Source organism: Thalassophryne amazonica, chromosome 7, assembly GCF_902500255.1.
Source record: "Thalassophryne amazonica chromosome 7, fThaAma1.1, whole genome shotgun sequence".
Taxonomy (NCBI): Eukaryota; Metazoa; Chordata; class Actinopteri; order Batrachoidiformes; family Batrachoididae; genus Thalassophryne; species Thalassophryne amazonica.
The window spans coordinates 92,234,132-92,258,345 of NC_047109.1; the positions used below are offsets into that span (position 1 = coordinate 92,234,132).

The window sequence follows — 24,214 nt, forward strand, 5'->3', positions numbered from 1 at the left end:
ACTCCATAATTAACTTTAGTCTGTGAAGAAGATTCCCCATTTACATGAACAAACTGTAATCTATTAGACAAATATGATTCAAACCACCGCAGCGCAGTGCCTTTAATACCTATGACATGCTCTAATCTCTGTAATAAAATTTTATGGTCAACAGTATCAAAAGCAGCACTGAGGTCCAACAGAACAAGCACAGAGATAAGTCCACTGTCCGAAGCCATAAGAAGATCATTTGTAACCTTCACTAATGCTGTTTCTGTACTATGATGAATTCTAAAACCTGACTGAAACTCTTCAAATAGACCATTCCTCTGCAGGTGATCAGTTAGCTGTTTTACAACTACCCTCTCAAGAATCTTTGAGAGAAAAGGAAGGTTGGAGATTGGCCTATAATTAGCTAAGATAGCTGGGTCAAGTGATGGCTTTTTAAGTAATGGTTTAATTACTGCCACCTTAAAGGCCTATGGTACATAACCAGCTAACAAAGATAGATTGATCATATTTAAGATTGAAGCATTAAATAATGGTAGGACTTCCTTGAGCAGCCTGGCAGGAATGGGGTCTAATAAGCATGTTGATGGTTTGGATGAAGTAACTAATGAAAATAACTCAGACAGAACAATCGGAGAGAAAGAGTCTAACCAAATACCGGCATCACTGAAAGCAGCCAAAGATAACGATACATCTTTGGGATGGTTATGAGTAATTTTTTCTCTAATAGTCAAAATTTTGTTAGCAAAGAAAGTCATGAAGTCATCACTAGTTAAAGTTAATGGAATACTCAGCTCAATAGAGCTCTGACTCTTTGTCAGCCTGGCTACAGTGCTGAAAAGAAACCTGGGGTTGTTCTTATTTTCTTCAATTAGTGATGAGTAGAAAGATGTCCTAGCTTCACGGAGGGCTTTCTTATAGAGCAACAAACTCTTTTTCCAGGCTAAGTGAAGATCTTCTAAATTAGTGAGACGCCATTTCCTCTCCAACTTACGGGTTATCTGCTTTAAGCTACGAGTTTGTGAGTTATACCACGGAGTCAGACACTTCTGATTTAAAGCTCTCTTTTTCAGAGGAGCTACAGCATCCAAAGTTGTCTTCAATGAGGATGTAAAACTATTGACGAGATACTCTAGCTCCCTTACAGAGTTTAGGTAGCTACTCTGCTCTGTATTGGTATATGACATTAGAGAACATAAAGAAGGAATCATATCCTTAAACCTAGTTACAGCGCTTTCTGAAAGACTTCTAGTGTAATGAAACTTATTCCCCACTGCAGGGTAGTCCATCAGGGTAAATGTAAATGTTATTAAAAAATGATCAGACAGAAGGGAGTTTTCAGGGAATACTGTTAAGTCTTCTATTTCCATACCATAAGTCAGAACAAGATCTAAAATATGATTAAAGTGGTGGGTGGACTCATTTACTTTTTGAGCAAAGCCGATAGAGTCTAATAATAGATTAAATGCAGTGTTGAGGCTGTCATTCTCAGCATCTGTGTGGATGTTAAAATCGCCCACTATAATTATCTTATCTGAGCTAAGCACTAAGTCAGACAAAAGGTCTGAAAATTCACAGAGAAACTCACAGTAACAACCAGGTGGACGATAGATAATAACAAATAAAACTGGTTTTTGGGACTTCCAATTTGGATGGACAAGACTAAGAGACAAGCTTTCAAATGAATTAAAGCTCTGTCTAGGTTTTTGATTAATTAATAAGCTGGAATGGAAGATTGCTGCTAATCCTCCGCCCCGGCCCGTGCTACGAGCATTCTGACAGTTAGTGTGACTCGGGGGTGACTCATTTAAACTAACATATTCATCCTGCTGTAACCAAGTTTCTGTTAGGCAGAATAAATCAATACGTTGATCAATTATTATATCATTTACCAACAGGGACTTAGAAGAAAGAGACCTAATGTTTAATAGACCACATTTAACTGTTTTAGTCTGTGGTGCAATTGAAGGTGCTATATTATTTTTTCTTTTTGAATTTTTATGCTTAAATAGATTTTTGCTAGTTATTGGTGGTCTGGGAGCAGGCACCGTCTCTACGGGGATGGGGTAATAAGGGGATGGCAGGGGGAGAGAAGCTGCAGAGAGGTGTATAAGACCACAGCTCTGCCTCCTGGTCCCAACGCTAGACAGTCACAGTTTGGAGGATCCAAAAAAATTGGCCAGATTTCTAGAAATGAGAGCTGCTCCCTCTAAAGTGGGATGGATGCCGTCTCTCCTAACAAGACCAGGTTTTCCCCAGAAGCTTTGCCAATTATCAATGAAGCCCACCTCATTTTTTGGACACCACTCAGACAGCCAGCAATTCAAGGAGAACATGCGGCTAAACATGTCACTCCCGGTCTGATTGGGGAGGGGCCCAGAGAAAACAACAGAGTCCGACATTGTTTTTGCAAAGTTACACACCGATTTAATGTTAATTTTAGTGACCTCCGATTGGCGTAACGAGTGTCATTACTGCCGACGTGAATTACAATCTTACCAAATTTACGCTTAGCCTTAGCCAGCAATTTCAAATGTCCTTCGATGTCGCCTGCTCTGGCCCCCGGAAGACAATTGACAATGGTTGCTGGTGTCGCTAACTTCACATTTCTCAAAACAGAGTCGCCAATAACCAGAGTTTGATCCTCGGCGGGTGTGTCGTCGAGTGGGGAAAAACGGTTAGAGATGTGAACGGGTTGACGGTGTACACGGGGCTTCTGTTTAGGGCTACGCTTCCTCCTCACAGTCACCCAGTCAGCCTGCTTTCCCGACTGCACGGGATCTGCCAGGGGGGAACTAACGGCGGCTAAGCTACCTTGGTCCGCACCGACTACAGGGGCCTGGCTAGCTGTAGAATTTTCCACGGTGCGGAGCCGAGCCTCCACTTCGCCCAGCCTGGCCTCCAAAGCTACGAATAAGCTGCACTTATTACAAGTACCGTTACTGCTAAAGGAGGCCGAGGAATAACTAAACATTTCACACCCAGAGCAGAAAAGTGCGGGAGAGACAGGAGAAGCCGCCATGCTAATCGGCTAAGAGCTAGTAGCTACGCTAAGATAGCGGATTCCCAAAAACACACAAAGTGAATAATGTGCAAATAATCCAGAGGTGATTCAGCAGAAGGAGTGCCCCAATCAAGGCACCAAACAGGCCATGAAGCAGCACAGGCAACGCACGACAACGGTGCTAAAATAAAAAAAATAAATAAATAAAATAAAAACGAAAGCGTTAGCAAGCTAGTTAGCCTGCCAACGCTAATGAAAGTTAGCTGATAAAAGTGCTCCGTCGCGATGTTTCGACCGTTAGAGGTCTTCCTTAGGCGTTGGAGCACAGTAAAAAGTTAAAAAAAAAATTAAAAAGTAAAAATGTCTTGAAAAAGACTTAGTTCAAGTCCAAAGCAGCAGGTAGCAGTCTCTGTGTAAACAGTCCCAACACTGTCTAAGAAACACGAAGAGCTGAGTGAATGAACTCAACAAACGAGCCTAAACGTCTTATGGACGTTTAGGCTTATGGAGTCATAAGATTCATAGACAGAGGTGTTTGGCAATGCCCATACCTTTTGCCAATACCTTTGCTGGAGTCTTTAGAGTCCTAGAACTTCTTGTTGTTAATGTTTGGTTGTGTGCCTCGGACTCAAACTATTGACCAAATACAGCAGTTCCAAAACCTTGTAGGTTACACACCCCTGTGTACATCCTGACAACGTCACTGCACCACTTGCCATCAGACGTTTTAGTTTAGTATGAAACAGACTACCACCATATGAAGCAACTAGGACACAAGGATGATCTCACAAGACTTTGGGTACCACTGGAATTACTTTGTGTCCAATTAATGGTTACTTCAGGAGACTCAGATGAGAAAAAAGATTTCTCTGTCCATGATCGAGTAAGTAGGTGCTACAGTGTTAAGGACCCAAGCAATTGGAAAAGGCCCATGTTTTACCTGGCTGCGGCAGATAGATGATTACTTTAGAGGTGGAAATGTTCCAGTCATCTTCCTGGGTGGTTGTCATCCAGAACCCAAAGTACCCTTATAGTATAGTGGCACCAGCACAGGCTCACAGACATAACACGATCAACTAATAGGTGCAGAGGTTTTGGCGTTGTTTTTGTCTCTTTAATTTTATGTATAAAAAAAAAAACAAAAAAAACAAAACAGGCTAATGGTTTTGACAAAATCTACTCAACTGGAGGTACTTGAGTCAAGGAAGAATGTATTAAGTTTTGAGAGAGCTTGGGATTTGAATCAAAACATTATCCTTTGATATCTTGGAGATCTTGATGAATGACATCACACAATCAGTAGATCACAAAGGCCAACAGATCCAAATTTAAAACTCCCCTGTTGGTTAGTGGAAGTAATAATGGCCATTATTATAATAGTGATTGCACAGAGTCTGTGAATTCAACTTGTGTTGGTAAATTGAAATGACTGCAAAAATATATAATATTCAGTTCACACAGTTACTATCCCAAATGATTAAAGTTGTTCTTTTGATAGGACAAACCACCATCCAATTCACGAACCCATATATAAGACCTATGCATCACTTCAAATAAACACTACCTTAATGAGTGCAAATGTTCATTTATGTTAATATTCAAGCTAAATACTTAGCTGCATGCCCTGGACAATTATAGTTGTAGCCTTGTCAGTAAATGTTTGCTATATATTTGCAAAAACATCCTGCAACTTTTTTTGTGTGTCTACATTTGCAATGCACATTTTGCATTGAAATTATCGACTAGGGTTCATGTTGATGTACTTTCAGTGTTTCAGCTTGAGGGAAAAAGAATTTGTTAGTTTCTGTGAGTACAGTGCTGCACTTTGCTGTGTGTGCGGATGTGTGATTCAGGCTTGTAAAAGCCTCAGTAATCGCTGATGGTGACAATCAGTAAAAACATGCAGAGTATCAAGTGTTATTCCAAATGGCTCTGCCCTTTCTGCACAGTGTAAAACTAATGCATACCTCAATTCTCTCTTTCCCTGGTGAAGTGGGCTTTCGCTGATGAGCATTTCATTTAAAAGTTGATGAATTTGACCACGTTGCACTTTAGGTCCTTATTTTTGTAGCAGCTCTAATGCTTAATTGGCTGACTGAGCATGCATCTGTTGTATGCTGGTTTATATGTAAAAATATATGTATTAATAAACATGTGCAACATCTGCGAGGGCAATTATGGCTTGCTTACACTTTGTGTGTTGTTGCCGCTGTTTTTCTGCACGCTCTCGTATGGTGACACGTGGCATGTCTAGTTGCGGGCTGATCAGGAACAGATGCTCTTCTCTTACTCCGGATTGCTTTCTAATTGCCAATTACTTTTTATAGACTGTGGTGCAGTTTCTGCAACACATTTTACTCTCTGCCACATTTCACTGATTTGCTGACACTCTGTTGCTGCCTTTTTTATTTATTTTTTATTTATATGTGAGCGACAGTGAGGGGGTGTGTGACAATAGCATCACCTCCTCAATCCCAGATGTTCACTTTTACACACAGCCAGTGTGCGATGGGGCTCCAGTAATCTCTGGGTTTCTATATTACAGCATTTTAAAGCCATCACACCATGACTTTATTTACGCTTCATCATTAACACTTCTTTTGGTACTACTACATACTACGCTAGTATATACTTACATACATACTGTTTACATACTATGCTGTATGTAAACAGTATGCCATCACCTGGAAGCTCCATCTTCAGCATCCTTCTCTCAATATACCCTACATTATTCCTATGCACATACCTAAACCATCCCAATCTGAGCAAACCTTTTCTACAAACCGTCCCACCTGCACTGTCTCTCTACTATACTAATTCGTAATTGTGTCGATGCTCATCACTGTCCAAGGAAAATCTTCAGCTTTGCCACCTCCAGCTCTTTCTCCTGTCTCTTTTCGATGTTTCCACCTCAAAGTCATCTCAGTTCTGTTTTGTTGCTCACTCATGCAGATATCATATGTAAGCACACGATGGCAAGAAGAACAGGTCACATGTAACAAGAAGGTTCACAGTTCACAGTCAATGGTGATTGAGGTTAAAAATAGAATGTGAAAGAAATGTGGCATGAACTGGTCAAGACAAAACATGAAAGAAATATTAAATTACCTGGTAGGATTTTTTTCATGTCACTGTAAATTCTTGGTTAGCAAGACAGCTTAGTGGTTAGCACTGTTGCCTCACAACAAGAAGGTCATGGGATCGATTCCCCGCTCTTTCTGTCTTTGACGCTTCTGGCGTGAGACCTCACTTCTTTCTGCCTCAAACTTCAGGCTGGCGGATTTGATGCTGGAACGCCAGCTGAGTCTATCTGTAGATAGATGCTGCCATGACTGATGCGGAATGCCTGCAAGGGAGAGCTGTTTCTTCAGCTGGTCCTTATAGCGCTTTTTGGGGGCCCCTTGGTTTCGTCTCCCTTCCTTGAGCTCGCCAAAGAGAATTAATTTCGGCATGCGTGTATCATCCATCCTGGCTACGTGACCTGCCCAACGAAGCTGTTGTTTGAGTATAATAGACTCCATTCTGGGCAATTTGGCTCTGGTAAGGATGTCCTCATTTGAGACGTAGTCCTGCCACTTGATCCTGAAGATGTTTCGGAGACAACGTTGATGAAAGCGTTCCAGTAATCTGATCTGCTGGTGATACAGAACTCAGTTTTCAGCTCCATACAGGAGGGTAGGGACCACAATGGCTCTGTAGACCTGCACTTTTGTGGAAAGGCGTAGTGCATGATTCTGCCAGACTTTCTTAGAGAGTCGACCAAAAGAACTGCTGGCCTTGGCAAGGTGACTGTCTAGGTCCTTGGCAACAGATGCGTCGTTTGAGATAACACTACCGAGATACGTGAAGTGCTCTACTGCATTCAGGCTGGTACCCTCGATGTTGATTTGGGGTGGGGTATATGCTGTATGGGGGACCGGTTGATATAGCACTTCTGTCTTTCTCAGGCTGATGGTGAGGCCGAAGGCTCTTGCTGCTTCAGCAAAACAGTTGACAATGTGCTGCAAGGCTTGCTCCGTATGGGCGACGAGGGCGCAGTCATCTGCGAAGAGCAGCTCCATGATTAGCTGTTCTGTGATCTTAGTGTGGGACAGAAGGCGCCGCAAGTTAAACAGACTTCCGTCAGTTCTGAAGCAGATATAGATGCAGTCTGTCAAGTCTACTTTGGCCTCACGAAGCATCATGCTGAAGAAGATGGAGAACAGAGTGGGCGCGAGGATGCAACCTTGTTTGACGCCACTTGAGATGGGGAAGCTGCCGGACAGAGTCCCGTTGTACTTCACTTGTCCCATCTGGCCTTCATGCAGCTGGCGGATGACGGTGAGGAGCTTTGGAGGGCAGCCAAGGCGTGCAAGAATCTTCCACAAACCCTCTGACCGTGTCAAAAGCCTTGGTTAGGTCTATGAAGGCTGCATAAAGGGCCATGACTGTTCTCTGCACTTCTCCTGGATCTGTCTCAGGACGAAGATCATGTCGGTGGTTCCCCTGTTGGCCCGAAATCCGCACCGACTCTCGGGAGTATTTTCATGCGCTATGGTAGGGGTAAGCCTGTTGAGCAGCACTCGAGCCAAAATCTTACCTGCTATTGAGAGGAGAGTGATGCCCCGGTAATTAGAACAGTCGGACTTGTCGCCCTTGTACTTGTACAGGGAGACAATGACCGCATCCCGAAGGTCATGTGGAACCATTTCCTTTTCCCAGCAACTGGAGAAGAGAATCTGAAGCTTGTCGAGGACTCCCTCACCTCCATTTTGGTACACCTCTGCTGGGATGCCATCTATGCCAGGAGACTACCCTGGATTCAGCTGCGTGGTGGCCTTTCGGATCTCTTCAAGTGTTCGGGGGTCATCAAGTTCCCATTTCACCTCCACCTGGGGAATCTTCTCGATTGATGACTCTTGCACAGTGCGCTTGTCACTGAAGAGGTTTTCAAAGTGTTCTGACCAACGCTGCATAATGGTTTCCTTGTCCATCAGAAGGCTGGAGCCGTCTGAGGAGTGCAGGGGTGCTTGCACTTGATGTGCTGGCCCATGGATGGTCTCAAGGGCTTCATAAAAGGAGCACATGTCTCCGGCATCGGCATGTTGTTGTGTCTTCTCCGCAAAAGCTAGCCACCAGTCGTTCTGCAGAATGCGGAGCTTGCTTTGCAGTGTGGAGCAGGCATTTCTGTAAGCTGTCTTGGCAGAGTGGTCAACAGGTTTAGCTAAAAGAGTCTTGTGGCATGCACGTTTCTTTTCTAGTAGTTCCTGGATCTGTGCATCAGACTCATCAAACCAGTCTTTATTTTTCCTGGCTGAGAAGCCCACTACTTCTGCTGCCGTCTCCTGAAGGATGGTCTTTAATCTCATCCACTGTTGTTCAGAGTCGTCAGGCAGGCCTTCTTCTCCACCCAGTCTCTCCTCTAGTTTGGCCTGGAACTCCATTTTTGTGTCTATGTCTTGCAGCTTGTGGACTTGTAGCTTCTTAAACTGTGGGCCTTTCTTCTTAGGAGGGGGCTTGAAAGTGAAAGCAATCTTGGAACGTGTAAGTTATGAGCTGTTCATTTGTTATGAGCTGTTCATTCTTCTTTAGAGTACACAAAATAATAACAAACTCTGTGTAAACTTATAGCCCAATGAAATTCTGATATAAAATAAGTTGATAACTTGAAATAAGTGTGTTATTGTTGCTTTAATTTTTGAAGTTGTGCCAGTGCATTCTTCTTTAGAGTACACCAAATAATAACAAACTCTATGTAAACTTATAGCCTAATGAAATTCTGATATAAGTTGATAACTTGAAATAAGTGTGTTATTGTTTACTTTAATTTTTGAAGTTCTGCCAGTGCATTCTTCTTTAGAGTACACCAAATAATAACAAACTCTATGTAAACTTATAGCCTAATGAAATTCTGATATAAGTTGATAACTTGAAATAAGTGTGTTATTGTTTACTTTAATTTTTGAAGTTCTGCCAGTGCATTCTTCTTTAGAGTACACCAAATAATAACAAACTCTGTGTAAACATATAGCTGATTTCTCTTTATCATTATTTTGAATAAAAACTTTTATGGAACTAAAGCAGACATCCTAATTCAATTAACCCCACTAATGTTTGATAAAATAAAATATGGAAATGAGTGAAAATTGATTTGGAAAGGGTTTTTTTTTTTGCCAAGGTGTATGTAAACATGTGGCCTCAACTCTAGTATAACGTAGTATAATGAATCATTTTTGGTGCATGAAAATCCAGGAGGTTATAACCCTCCTTTTGTGAATATCCCTGTTTACCTCTCTTGGGGTTTCCAATCATGCTGAAGCATTGAATGTCTGGCGGACTTCTCTCGGGTCCCAGGAGGAGGCCATCTTTAGCCCACTGCACAGTCCCTGAAGGCCCACAGCACCTCACACACCTTAATACAGCTGTGGCTTCCATATACACAGTGAGGTTCCTGGGCACAGACCTGAAACCCTGCTGGGCCTAACACCCTGCACATGTGAATGAAGGAGGGAGAAAGGCAGAGGTGTGGAATGGTCAACAACAACAACAACAACAAAACAGAAAAAACACAAAGAAGATGATGGAATAAAGAGGCAAAGATATGTGAGAAGTGGAGCATGAGGATGAGACAGAGGACATAAACAAACACCACGGGGATGCAGTCTTGTGTTCTTTGTCTGAGAAGGCACCCCATTGCGTCTGGCCACATTATTCATCCTGGCATATGTTTTATTGATGGGATACCGGAGTGATACGGCCCTGATAATGAGTCAATAAAGTAATTACTGAGAATTAAATTCCCCCCCATGGCCCTGCAGATAGGGACGAAGAGAGGAAAACAGGCACAGCCCACTCAGGACCGTGTTCACCAGTGGTTTTTCTTCACTGTCAATGCCCCACCAGCTAATTCCTCCAGGGACGACCAATGATTATCACTTTAATCCCTCTTGCTTGTCATAGGTGGGTTGGGCCACTTCAATTTGTAACCTTTAAAGAGATCATCCACCAGCTTCAAAAAGCAGATTTGGATAAAAATAATTACAAAATATCAAAATTTATGAATAAATTTTGTTCAAGGACAAGGATGCATCTGCAATTAGCGGCGGATATCTACAGGAGTGAATGTGGTTGAAACAATGTCCATCAGCCTGATTCTGCTGCTGGTCTTTGAAACTTGACCTTCATTGAAGCAATGGCCTAGTTGTTTGTGAAGTGCATGCTCTGATGCATCTGACAACATGAGTGAGAGTCAGAGCGTTCAGATCAAGGCTGAACTAGTCACCTCACGTCAAATATGAAGGGCGAGATTGGCAATTACACAAGATGCATACAAACCGCTTAAGACAAGAACACATTTGCATACAGTTCACATAAATGAATACTGTGGTACACAAAGATGTCTACTGTGTCTGAACTGAAAGATAAAATTCAACTTTCATTCATTCATTTGGGAATTCAGGCATAAGTATATGCAGCTTACTTTAAATAAAGACTTTTTCAATTTATTTATTTCCTTCCAGTGTTTATTTCAAATCAAACCAACTTTATTTATATAGCGCCAAATCACAACAAACAGCTGCCCCAAGGCACTTTATATTGTAAGGCAAGGCCATACAATAATTACGGAAAAACCCCAACGGTCAAAACGACCCCCTGTGAGCAAGCACTTGGCGACAGTGGGAAGGAAAAACTCCCTTTTAACAGGAAGAAACCTCCAGCAGAACCAGGCTCAGGGAGGGGCAGTCTTCTGCTGGGACTGGTTGGGGCTGAGGGAGAGAACCAAGAAAAAGACATGCGGTGGAAGACAGCAGAGATCAATCACTAATGATTAAATGCAGAGTGGTGCATACAGAGCAAAAAGAGAAAGAAACACAGTGCATCATGGGAACCCCCCAGCAGTCCAAGTCTATAGCAGCATAACTAAGGGATGGTTCAGGGTCACCTGATCCAGCCCTAACTATAAGCTTTAGCAAAAAGGAAAGTTTTAAGCCTAATCTTAAAAGTAGAGAGGGTCTGTCATTTGACAGTGAATGTATATGATGATAGACAGACAAAAAAAATTTTCATAGAAACTGCAAAATTTGGAAACAATTACAGATATTTCATATACTCAACAAAAATATAAACGCAACACTTTTGGTTTTGCTTCCATTTTGTATGAGATGAACTCAAAGATCTAAAACTTTTTCCACATACACAATATCACCATTTCCCTCAAATATTGTTCACAAACCAGTCGAAATCTGTGATAGTGAGCACTTCTCCTTTGTAATCCATCCCACCTCACAGGTGTGCCATATCAAGATGCTGATCAGACACCATGATTAGTGCACAGGTGTGCCTTAGACTGCCCACAATAAAAGGCCACTCTGAAAGGTGCAGTTTTGTTTTATTGGGGGGATACCAGTCCGTATCTGGTGTGACCACCATTTGCCTCATGCAGTGCAACACATCTCCTTCGCATCATCCGTGAAGAGAACACCTCTCCAACGTGCCAAACGCCAGCGAATGTGAGCATTTGCCCACTCAAGTCGGTTACGACGACGAACTGGAGTCAGGTCGAGACCCCGATGAGGACGACGAGCATGCAGATGAGCTTCCCTGAGACGGTTTCTGACAGTTTGTGCAGAAATTCTTTGGTTAAGCAAACCGATTGTTCCAGCAGCTGTCCGAGTGGCTGGTCTCAGACGATCTTGGAGGTGAACATGCTGGATGTGGAGGTCCTGGGCTGGTGTGGTTACACGTGGTCTGCGGTTGTGAGGCTGGTTGGATGTACGTCCAAATTCTCTGAAACGCCTTTGGAGACGGCTTATGGTAGAGAAATGTGCTGTGTGATAAACCTGCACCTTTCAGAGTGGCCTTTTATTGTGGGCAGTCTAAGGCACACCTGTGCACTAATCATGGTGTCTAATCAGCATCTTGATATGGCACACCTGTGAGGTGGGATGGATTATCTCAGCAAAGGAGAAGTGCTCACTATCACAGATTTAGACTGGTTTGTGAACAATATTTGAGGGAAATGATGATATTGTGTATGTGGAAAAAGTTTTAGATCTTTGAGTTCATCTCATACAAAATGGGAGCAAAACCAAAAGTGTTGCGTTTATATTTTTGTTGAGTGTATAATGTATATACACTACTGTGTAAATGTTTTAGTTATATTTAATGCAGAATAAAAGCATTAAAAATAATGAAAACTTGAAGGACGCCAGTCTGTCACAGGGCCACATGTACTGATGTCATCAAGCCACGCCCCTGAGATGGCATACCTTCATGCTCGATGTAAAATTGTGGAAAAAATTGATTGTTTAGGTTGCCAGGACCTGTTTTTTTTTTTTTTGCTGTGTGTTTTTTGGAGCTGCTGGCACGTGACTATGTCCCTAAAATTCAGTACACGGACATCTACAACTGTTTTGTCAGGGATACAAATAGTTCGTTGCAGGGTCCGTGAACAAGATCATCATAAGTGTCTCAGAGTTGCTTTGTGCCAGTGGTGGGCACAGCTAACCAAAAAGTTAGCTTCGATAACCATTAATCACATAACTAAAAAGTTATCTTTTATGACGATAAACCAATAAACTGCTAAAAAATGTATCTTTATCACAGATAACGATAACCGATAACTATTAGTATTGATTTGGATGGGGCCACATCAGATTACACTGTCGGCTTCTGATAAACCAGTTTCACTTTAAGCGCTGCAGAGGCTGCTGGGTAAATTCAAGGATCACGAACACAAGGAACACATGAAAATTGAATAAATAAATAATAATAATAAAAAAAGCTGTCATCATCTTTCAAAAGCAGTAAAACACAGTATTAGAAGTCACATTTTATATTAGTATTAGATACACCGTCATTTACGAGCTAAAAGCTGATGCTTTTTTCACACGCTTTGAACCCTGCGGCTTAAACAACCGAAATACATCCAATAATGCCTTAGTTGGCAGAGTAAAATACACGTAGTAAATATAAATTCTTACCTGTTAGTTTCAGTGGGATTCATCTGAATAAATAATCCACATAAAACATCCTTTTTTAAAATCCAAAACACTGTCTAAATGTGAAGAAATGTCCCTCCCTCTGTACACACAGCTGCGTCGTGAGAGCTCATCTCCCCCACTGAGTCTTGGCGATTAAACAAAGAAATAAAATAAAATAATGTTAGAATTAGTCTGTTTTGTTTTTGTGTTGAGTGGACAAGTCACTGTAACATCCAAAGTGAACCTGAACTACACTACCCACAATGCTCCCTGCGTTGAACGGTCAATCACATGGAAATATAGACCTGGAATGGACGTGCGCGCCTCAATCTATTGGCGTCGCTCAGGGCAGGAAGGCGCCATTACTAAGGGTGGAGATGTGCCGATCATCAATAATAAACTGACCACTTTTTTTGCACTAGCGTCGCTACTTCTTAACGGATTTTAATAAATGTAGGCTTGTTTTAAAGCCATTTGAAAGCTCTTTCTAATGAACCTATGCATGTGTGGGTGAAAAACTTTTATGTAAAATGCAGAAATTTGGGGAAATTATGACAAACTGTGCTGCTTTTCTCTCTCTATTGTCGCTATTTGTTAACAGATTGTAATAAAAGTAGCCTTGTTTTAAAGCCCTTTAACTGCTCTTTCTAATGAAAGATACATGCCTGGGTAGAAAAAAAAATGTTTTATGTAAAGTGTGGAAATATGGGGAAAATATGCCATTCTGTTCATTTACTGTGATGGTTTTTTTTCCTGTCATCATAATTCTTGATGGATTTTTATAAATGAAGCCTTGTAAATTGTATTCAAGCTGATTAAAAGCTCTAATGAACCCATACATGCCTGGATAAAAAATCCTTATGTATTAAAATATGAATCTGAAGTATGGCCTTGCCACTGTGGTCATTTACCTTGCTGCTTTTCCACTGTAATATTACTGCTAGTCTTTTAATAACAACATATATATGATTTTTACTAACATTTTATTACAAGTAGATACAGAGGCATAAAGCTGATCAGCCACAGCATGAAGTTATGGGAAAGAGTAGTAGAAGCTAGGCTTAGAAAACAGGTGAAGATCTGTGAGCAGCAATATGGTTTCATGCCGAGAAAGAGCACTACAGATGCAATGTTTGCTCTGAGAATACTGTTGGAAAAGTACAGAGAAGGACAGAAAGAGTTACATTGTGTGTTTGTGGACTTAGAAAAAGCTTATGATAGGGTGCCAAGAGAAGAGTTGTGGCATTGTATGAGGAAGTCTGGAGTGGCAGAGAAGTATGTTAGGGTAGTGCAGGACATGTACAAGAATAGTGTGACAGCGGTGAGATGCGCAGTCGGAATGACAGACTCATTCAAGGTGGAGGTGGGATTACATCAAGGATCAGCTGAGTCCTTTCTTGTTTGCAGTGGTTATGGACAGGTTGACAGATGAGATCAGACAGGAGTCCCCATGGACTATGATGTTTGCAGATGACATTGTGATCTGTAGTGAGAGTAGAGAGCAAGTTGAGTCTAGTCTGGAGAAGTGGAGATATGCTTTGGAGAGAAGGGGAATGAAAGTCAGTAGAAGCAAGACTGAGTACATGTGTGTAAATGAGAGGGAGCCCAGTGGAATAGTGCAGTTACAAGGAGTAGAAGTGGTGAAAGTAGATGAGTTTAAATATTTGGGGTCAACTGTTCAAAGTAATGGAGAGTGTGGTAGAGAGGTGAAGAAGAGAGTGCAGGCAGGGTGGAGTGGGTGGAGAAAGGTGGCAAGAGTGATTTGTGACCGAAGAATATCAGCAAGAGTGAAGGGGAAAGTTTACAAAACAGTAGTGAGACCAGCTATGTTGTATGGTTTAGAGACAGTGGCACTAACAAAAAGACAGGAGGCAGAGCTGGAGGTGGCAGAGCTGAAGATGTTGAGATTCTCTTTGGGAGTGACAAGAATGGACAAGATTAGGAATGAACATATCAGAGGGACAGCTCAGGTGGGACGGTTTAGAGACAAAGTCAGAGAGGCGAGATTGAGATGGTTTGGACATGTGCAGAGGAGGGACCCAGGGTATATAGGGAGAAGGATGCTGAGGATGGAACCACCAGGCAGGAGGAGAAGAGGGAGACCAAAGAGGAGGTTCATGGATGTGCTGAGAGAGGACATGCAGGTGGTTGGTGTGACAGAAGAAGATACAGAGGACAGGGTGAGATGGAAACGATTGATCTGCTGTGGCGACCCCTAACAGGAACAGCCGAAAGACAAAGAAGAAGAAGAAGAAGATATAAAGCCATTCAGAATTTATGACTGTTGACCCTCAGTCAGGGTAAAAAGTACCTCCTCCATCCCCTCCAACCACACTGTTAAAATTTAAATGCCGCCTGTGACCACCATGTACATATATTAAACAACTGCAGTATATATAGACATAAATATATTTAAACATTTTTGTTTTCATATTTGTATGCATGTGAACGCAGCTTAATGAAAAGAACTTATGGCGTTGAGTTATAGTCTCAGTATATCGATATTAAATTGTGACATAACGACTTTAAAATAGACACTTGTTTTACATAATTACATTAAGGCTCTTGTACAGTTCATTTTAATATTCGAGAATTTGTTTTTGTAGTTGGTGCAGTTGATGGTGAAGCACTGGCTGCCTTTTTTCCCCTCATTTCCCTTCTGTTTAACAGGTGCCTTAACTGGCTCAAGGCGCTCTCTCCACCCTTAGTAATGGCCGCCGTGCGGCACGCCGCTAGTCACGTGACGTCCATTCCAGTCTCTATTTCTATGGTCAATCATGTTTTGCACTTAATGATGACGTCATCAGCAAGCGACAGGCAGCCAGTCTGCTACACTGTAATATATACAGATCAGTGGTCTGCTGCAAACACACAACAAACGGACTAAAATGTTTAGGGTTTACAAATGTTTTTGACCGTTAAACTTTACCAGCAAAAAAAATGTTATCAGACTGAAAGTTATCAGAACTAAATTTATCGGGAGATAACTGGTCCGATGATGGTTTTAAAACTTATCTGAAAAGCTAATCCGATAGCAAAAGCATTAGCTTTGATATCTGATATTTGCTATCGGATTAGCTGACCTGTGCCCTCCACTGCTTTGTGCACTGTTTTATTTTTTCAATGGGAGCAATGAAAATCATGCATATCCACAGCACACAGATTACATTATGCTGTTCCTCCTGCTTAGGGCCCCATCACACTGAGTACGAATCAGCATGAGCCAAGAAGAATCAGGCAGAATGTTAAAAAAAAAACAAAATTCATGCCACATCTGGGAGGGAATAGGACTTGTGGAGGACAGTCGTTTGAATATCCAGACTGCGCGCATGCTGAGGTGCACATGCTGTGCACATCAGACTCCGAACACAGTGCAAATGAGTACCTGGACAGCTGCCAAAATGCAGTAAGAATGCACTTAGAAGCCATACGATTGCGGTTCGGCAGAATATATTCCAGCAGTACTCGAGGTGCACTCGTGGTGCATTCAGGCACATTCAGGACATTCGGCTAGAGTTCGATGTGACGGAAAAATGCAGAATCTCCCCCAAACACGATCAGAATATCACAAGTGCCGTTTTCATGCCGCCCGATTGTTTAGAACTGCAGTCAGTCTGCAGTCAGACGGCACTTCCACTGTCGTTCGATATTTTTCCACTTCAACTGCACGCCAAATGTTTTGAACATGAGCAAAACATTTGCGCGGCTACACGAATGTTTTGATTGCAGTCAGAATGCTGCGCTCAGATGGCCACCTGTGGGCCGAATTTTCATTCGGCCTCTAGTGTGACGGGGTATTAGTGAGACATGCAGGTAAAATACATGTTAAATACTTGTCATAACCAAAGTAATTTGCTTTAATGAATGTTATTGTTTGGTCATAAATGCGGGAGTTTGTGTATTTACCGGCGTTCATTCACAAAAAGCTGATTTAGCTTTTAACGGACGTTAATTAACCAACCTCTTGGAGCTCCGACAGGCTGAAAACAATCTAAAACTGTTTGATTCATGATGTTTTTCTGTTTGAGTCTAAAACTCTTTGGTTTGTGTTCTTACAATGTGGACTGCCCCGTTGTCCAACTTGTGAGAGCTGACAACGCAGTTTATGGATGACGAGCAAACACAGCTGCTGTTGCCGGTATACTTCTGGCCTCCAGGCTTAACTACGTCACGTGCGCACCCTCTATAGACAAACAAGCACATTCACACCAGCTAGCACACAGGTCAATTTAAAATTTCCAATCCACCTACCTGCATGTCTTTGGATGTGGGAGGAAGGCTGCGCACCCAGAGGGAACCCACACAAACACGGGAGAACGTGCAAACTCCACACAGAAAGGCCCCAAGCGGGAAGTGATCCCACAACTTTCTCGCTGTGAGGCAACAGTGTTAACCACTAAGGCACTGTGCCGTTCATGAATAAATGCAATATGTGATGATTTTCCACTGCAATGGTAATTGATATGAAAACTGGTCTGTATTTACAGGGCCGGCCCAAGCCTTTATGGGGCCTTAAGCAGAATTTCATTTGGGGGCCCCCCCTACCATCAGATGCCTCATTATTCCATAGGCTACACTGTTATGTGTGTAACTTACCCACAATCAGCATTATTTGTAATTATCTTACATCATACAGGTGTCATTCTTGTTTTTAACCTTAAAGGGGTAGCAAACTCATAAATATGTTTTAATTAACTTCTACATGCAGAGTGATGTATAAGTATGGCTCATGAATTTAACTATTTGAAAGTAACATCAGCAGACAGGAAACTGCATTTATAGTAAACACGTTAAATAGTTTAATTTCTTTCAGATGTGCAATGGTGTGCAAAATGTTCAATATCCAAATACAAAATAGAATCAAACGACATTCACATTATCTTACAGAAAAATAAAGTTGTAATCAAAATTAAATAAATAATAAATACAATACTTAATCTCCAAAATGAACATAGAAATCCACAACATAACAGCAATGTGTGTGCATAGCAATGCACAAACATTGCACTAACATTGCACTGGGGGCTATTGCTTTAACTTTGGCCTGCAAACCATTGAGAGCTGAGCTACTTTTCCCCACCTTTTGCACCAAATTAATCTGAGGAGTTGATCTGCCCTGCTGTTTAACTTTTCTTCGTAAGGAAGACTATCAAATGGCTTCGCCAAAATCCGGTCCACAACATTCAAACTGTCTGCCATTATGTGCAGCTTGCTACCTAGCTAGCTCGCTAGCTGGGACTGGCGCGAGGCTAGTGTGAAGTTTGTCCGCCTGTGAGTGATTTGTGACGGTGGAGGAGCTCAGCAGCACCCGCTGCTCGGTAGGGACACAAACTGCGATAGAAGTCAGAAAGAGTGATAGAAGTCAGTCTCCAAACACAAGCAGCTACAAAAAAAACACCAGAAATAGAAGCTCGATTTGTCGCTAGTCGTTTTTAAACAAAGAAAATGCCGCTAAGAGGATTAGGAAAGTCTCCGGTTCAACTCAGAACAGAATGAAAACGCTCCCACGGATGTTTACACCAAAAGATCGCTGATTCGCTCATTTCGCTGTCAATCAAAAAGGGATTCAGCCTCAGACAGATCATCCAATCATCATGCAGAAGCTGAGCGTCCGGGCCAGCCCACTGCCCCGTAGACCCCCAGACACGCTGAGCGTTCTTGTTGTTGCTGTTATTATTGTTATTATTATTGTTACCATGGCAGCATGGTGGCTTAGTGGTTAGCACTGTTGCCTCACAGCAAGAAGGTCATGTGATCGCTTCCCACCCTTTCTCTGTGGAGTTTGCAAGTTCTCCCCGTGTTTGCGTGGTTTCGTGATTTGCGTCCTCCCACATCCAAAGACGTGCATGTTAGTAGGTGAAATGGAAATGGAATTGACAGCAGGTGTGAATGTGTCTTTGTGTATGTGGCCTTGCACCAGTCCATGGTGTACACCGCTTTATGGCCTATTACCCTTAATTGGAGTAAGCGGGTAATCAATGGATTATTATTACTATTATGGAGTGAAAAATAAAGTTCATATATTCGCTTTTGTTGGAACTGATTTTGTGTTGACATGCTAATAAAACTTAATTATAACTGTGGTATGCCTAAAACATTTGCACAGTACTCTGTGTGTGTGTGTATATATATATATATATATATATATATATATATATATATATATATATATATATATATATATATACTTTCAAGCAACAAATCTGTTCTATACAATTTCTAAGTTGCAAAGTGCTTTTGAAGAAAGAAAAAAAGAAGAAATTAAATAAATGTAATACATAAAAACAAGAAGACAAAAAATTTTCACAAACCAGCAAACTAAAATATGATAAGATCAGAAAAATGTCAAAGAAGACGAACAAGTTCTGAGATACTTTTTTAAACATGTGCATTGACTTGGCTTCCCTGAGACATTGTGGGAGGCTTTTGAGTCGAGGAGCAAAAAAACAAAAAACAAAACAAAAGCTTAGCCACCTTTCGTTTTCAGCTTTAACCTTTGAGAAGCCAAATATTCCTCATCTGGGGAACTGAGGCTGCTTCCAGTGGTCAGAGGCCAAAGCAGCTCTTAAACACAGAGAGCCCTGACCATGCAAAGTCTTCCATGGCAGATGCTAAATTTTGAAATAAATTAAATCAACTGTGCATCTGCTGCAGAGTCAGTAGAGAAAAAAGCAAGAAGAGACACTGAGTGTGATCTGTTTAGTTTGGTTGAAAGACTCACTTTAGAGCTGTGGGCCAGTTGAAGATGGCCTGCTAAAGGTTTAGTGAGGCAGGAGACCATGACAGCCCACTTAATCAAGATAGTTTACAAACTGTTAGACTGAAGGATGGGTGTTGACTGTGTCGAATGTTTGGTCTACAAAGTAAAGGTCAAATAATGTTGATGTCCATTGGATATAATTGGCTATGAGAACTAAGCATGACACATGATGCAAACTGTTCCTTTTTAAAACCCGATTCACTAAACCAATAATTTGCATGACTTTTTACCAAAATTAGAGCAACTTTAAATTTTGATCCCTGACTTTTGTCACCATTCTCCCTGTTTTTACCTGGGTTTGGATGAGTAATGGAAATCATCATTCCACTAGTCGGGTACCATTAGTCACAGACAAGGTTGGGTAGGATTACTTTGAAATGTAATCCAAAAGTAATCAGATTACAAGTAATCCAAATGTATGTACATACATACATGTAATCCACATGTATTCTTTCAAAGTAATCCTACCCAACCTTGGTCATAGACTAGTCGACTAGCCGGCAACTAAATTTGATATTGAATGAATTAAGCCAATTTCAAATCTTCATAGTGAAATGCAAATGTGACATTTATTGTAACAAATCTAAGCACAAAATCGCAAATACAAAAAGCAGCATTAGCATGAAGACAATACCCACATTCATTAACTAGGCATAGATGACCAGTTTGACCTAACTACACTCAACAAAAATATAAACGCAACACTTTTGGATTTGCTCCCATTTTGTATGAGATGAACTCAAAGATCTAAAACTTTTTCCACATACACAATATCACCATTTCCCTCAAATATTGTTCACAAACTAGTCTAAATCTGTGATAGTGAGCACTTCTCCTTTGCTGAGATAATCCATCCCACCTCACAGGTGTGCCATATCAAGATGCTGATTAGACACCATGATTAGTGCACAGGTGTGCCTTAGACTGCCCACAATAAAAGGCCACTCTGAAAGGTGCAGGTTTATCACACAGCACAATGCCACAGATGTCGCAAGATTTGAGGGAGCGTGCAATTGGCATGCTGACAGCAGGAATGTCAACCAGAGCTGTTGCTTGTGTATTGAATGTTCATTTCTCTACCATAAGCCGTCTCCAAAGGCGTTTCAGAGAATTTGGCAGTACATCCAACCAGCCTCACAACCGCAGACCACGTGTAACCACACCAGCCCAGGACCTCCACATCCAGCATGTTCACCTCCAAAATCGTCTGAGACCAGCCACTCGGACAGCTGCTGAAACAATCGGTTTGCATAACCAAAGAATTTCTGCACAAACTGTCAGAAACTGTCTCAGGGAAGCTCATCTGCATGCTCGTCGTCCTCATCAGGGTCTCGACCTGACTCCAGTTCGTCGTCCTAACCGACTTGAGTGGGCAAATGCTCACATTCGCTGGCGTTTGGCACGTTGGAGAGGTGTTCTCTTCACGGATGAATTCCGGTTCACACTGTTCAGGGCAGATGGCAGACAGCATGTGTGGCGTCGTGTGGGTGAGCGGTTTTCTGATGTCAATGTTGTGGATCGAGTGGCCCATGGTGGTGGTGGGGTTATGGTATGGGCAGGCGTCTGTTATGGACGAAGAACACAGGTGCATTTTATTGATGGCATTTTGAATGCACAGAGATACCGTGACGAGATCCTGAGGCCCATTGTTGTGCCATACATCCAAGAACATCACCTCATGTTGCAGCAGGATAATGCACGGCCCCATGTTGCAAGGATCTGTACACAATTCTTGGAAGCTGAAAATGTCCCAGTTCTTGCATGGCCGGCATACTCACCGGACATGTCACCCACTGAGCATGTTTGGGATGCTCTGGACCGGCATATACGACAGCGTGTACCAGTTCCTGCCAATATCCAGCAACTTCGCACAGCCATTGAAGAGGAGTGGACCAACATTCCACAGGCCACAATTGACAACCTGATCACAGATAGTGGTCTGTGAGTGGACTGCAGATAGTCCAAACTATATGATTGGAGTATCTTTTAATTTTGAACCCTGTGCAATTCTTCAAGTGACCCCTACCTGGCCACTTCAAAATTCAAGTGGCCAATCATTTTTTTTTTTTCAAAAGAGTAATGTCTCAGGAGTATTTGTGCTGAATTTGGTGCTTCTATCACCATTTGCAGGATTCCTCTGTAGATAATCTGTTATCTGCTGCACTACCTCTCCATGCTACCAGACATTTCTAATGACATTTTCTCCTGTTCAGTGGTGATAAGACTAAATGGCAAATGGACTGCATTTATATAGCGCTTTCCCATCTGCATCAGACGCTCAAAGTGCTATACAATTATGCCTCACATTCACACAGACACACTCACACACTGATGTTAGGGTGCTGCCATACAAAGTACTCACTACACACCTGGAGCAACTTGGGGATTAAGGACCTTGCCCAAGGGCCCTTAGTGATTTTCCGGTCAGGCTGGGGTTTGAACCGAGGATCCTCTGGTCTGAAACCCAACACTTAACCACGAGACCGTCACCTCCCCATAAACGTTTACTAAGGGCGTTTTGAGCTTGTCATACCCTATAACATTATATAGCTGGTTATCCTCTAACTGTGTTTGTGTTCTCTACCAATGCTGCAGCAATTAAATTTGTTTTGTCCTATGCAAAAACATTAAATTCAGAACCACTCAAACTAGAGCCTATGTTGAAAAATGTGGAACTCCCCCTTTACCAGCACTGATGAAGTTGACCCTTGACCATGAGTGCATCACCCTTTCCATGCTTCTGCTAATAGTGAGTTAATATAGGGTTGGGGATAGGAAAAGTACAATTTTTTGGATTCTATACAACAAAATGAGTAATTTGCGATACTTTTTCTAAACAGGATTGGAGTATTTTATTTATTTATTTATATTTTGGCTCCCAGCTGACTCCAGTCCCTACCACTCTGAAAACTAAATTTGTTGAGTGTCCTTCAGGCAGCTGAGAAGCACTTTCAAACCTTGGTGTCCATGAAAGTTCCGTGAAACATTAAGATTGTTCCACTATTAAAAGGCTCATCTCTCTCAACAAGCAGAAAAGCATGTGACGGTGAATGTTAAGTGCAAAATTGGAGGATGTCACATGTCATTTGGAAATTATGAGGATCTGAAGCATTTAAAGCACATGATCTCCAGTCAGGTGTATAAGTAATTGGACAGTGGTACAAGTTTTCTAATTTTGCTTTTGTACACGTATACCACTCCAGTTGAATTACAATAAGCAACCAAGATGTACTTGTATCAACTTTGAGCTTTAAATCATGCTGAAAGTTTAATTAATCATTTAAGAATTATGGCCATTTGTACATTTTTGCTTTCAGAGCCCATAAGTAATGGGAATAAAGTAAATGTGAAGATCATTATCAAAACACATCATCACTTTTACAGCCAGTTTCCTTTGGCCATGTCAGGGAAGGATACATGAACACTTCCACTGAATATGTCTTGATCTTCATTTACATCAGTCATTGAGAAATGCAAAGTGAAAGGTACTGCACAGTAAATCTATGTGGAGTCACAAACTGAATAACTGCAAGAAAGAGACATGTGAGGAAAGCCACCAAGGCACCTAGACAATTCTGAAGAAGTTTTTAGAAACTGCACTGAGGTCTACTTTTGACTGTTGCCTTCATGCTGGAGTTGCACAGATGATTTTCTTATAAAAAAAAAGATTCCTGCTACAGTTTGCCAGAAGGCACATGGGGGAGCTGAGGCTCCATTTGATCTGTTTTCCTATATGAAATCCTTCTCTGCTATCTGTTCACCTTGGTGTTAAGCACTCTTGAGCTATTCAATATGCCAGGAGAGATTTTACCAGAAATTCCCTTTTTAAGGTACTTTATTTGAGTATAATAGAATGGAATAGTCTTTATTTTCATTTTATTTTCATTGTACGGGGGGAGCAATTACTGGCACCCCCAATTTCTGTTACTGTACACCACAAAAGAAATAAGACATCTTATGCACCACAAAAAATTGCAATGTATATATACTGTAAACTATGGAGTAGTTCAAAAAATGGAGGTATAAATATATATATGTATGTGTATATATATACATATATATATATATATATATATATATATATATATATATAAACAGTAGTGTTCAGAATAATAGTAGTGCTATGTGACTAAAAAGATTAATTCACGTTTTGAGTATATTTCTTATTGTTACATGGGAAACAAGGTACCAGTAGATTCAGTAGATTCTCACAAATCCAACAAGACCAAGCATTCATGATATGCACACTCTTAAGGCTATGAAATTGGGCTATTAGTAAAAAAAAGTAGAAAAGGGGGTGTTCACAATAATAGTAGCATCTGCTGTTGACGCTACAAACTCAAAAGTATTATGTTCAAACTGCTTTTTTAGCAATCGTGTGAATCACTAAACTAGTATTTAGTTGTATAACCACAGTTTTTCATGATTTCTTCACATCTGCGAGGCATTAATTTTGTTGGTTTCGTTTACTAGTGTGCTTGGAGTCATTGTCTTGTTGAA

The 24,214-nt window shown here is 41.4% G+C and overlaps 1 protein-coding gene across 1 annotated transcript in view; it reads right to left on the reverse strand.

Moving 5' to 3' along the window:
- nphs1 (NPHS1 adhesion molecule, nephrin) overlaps positions 1-24,214 on the reverse strand; it is a 155,882-nt gene that overhangs the window by 126,398 nt on the left and 5,270 nt on the right. Inside the window, 1 exon segment of the mRNA XM_034173673.1 lies at positions 9,262-9,451. Coding sequence (XP_034029564.1) covers positions 9,262-9,451 — 190 coding nt within the window.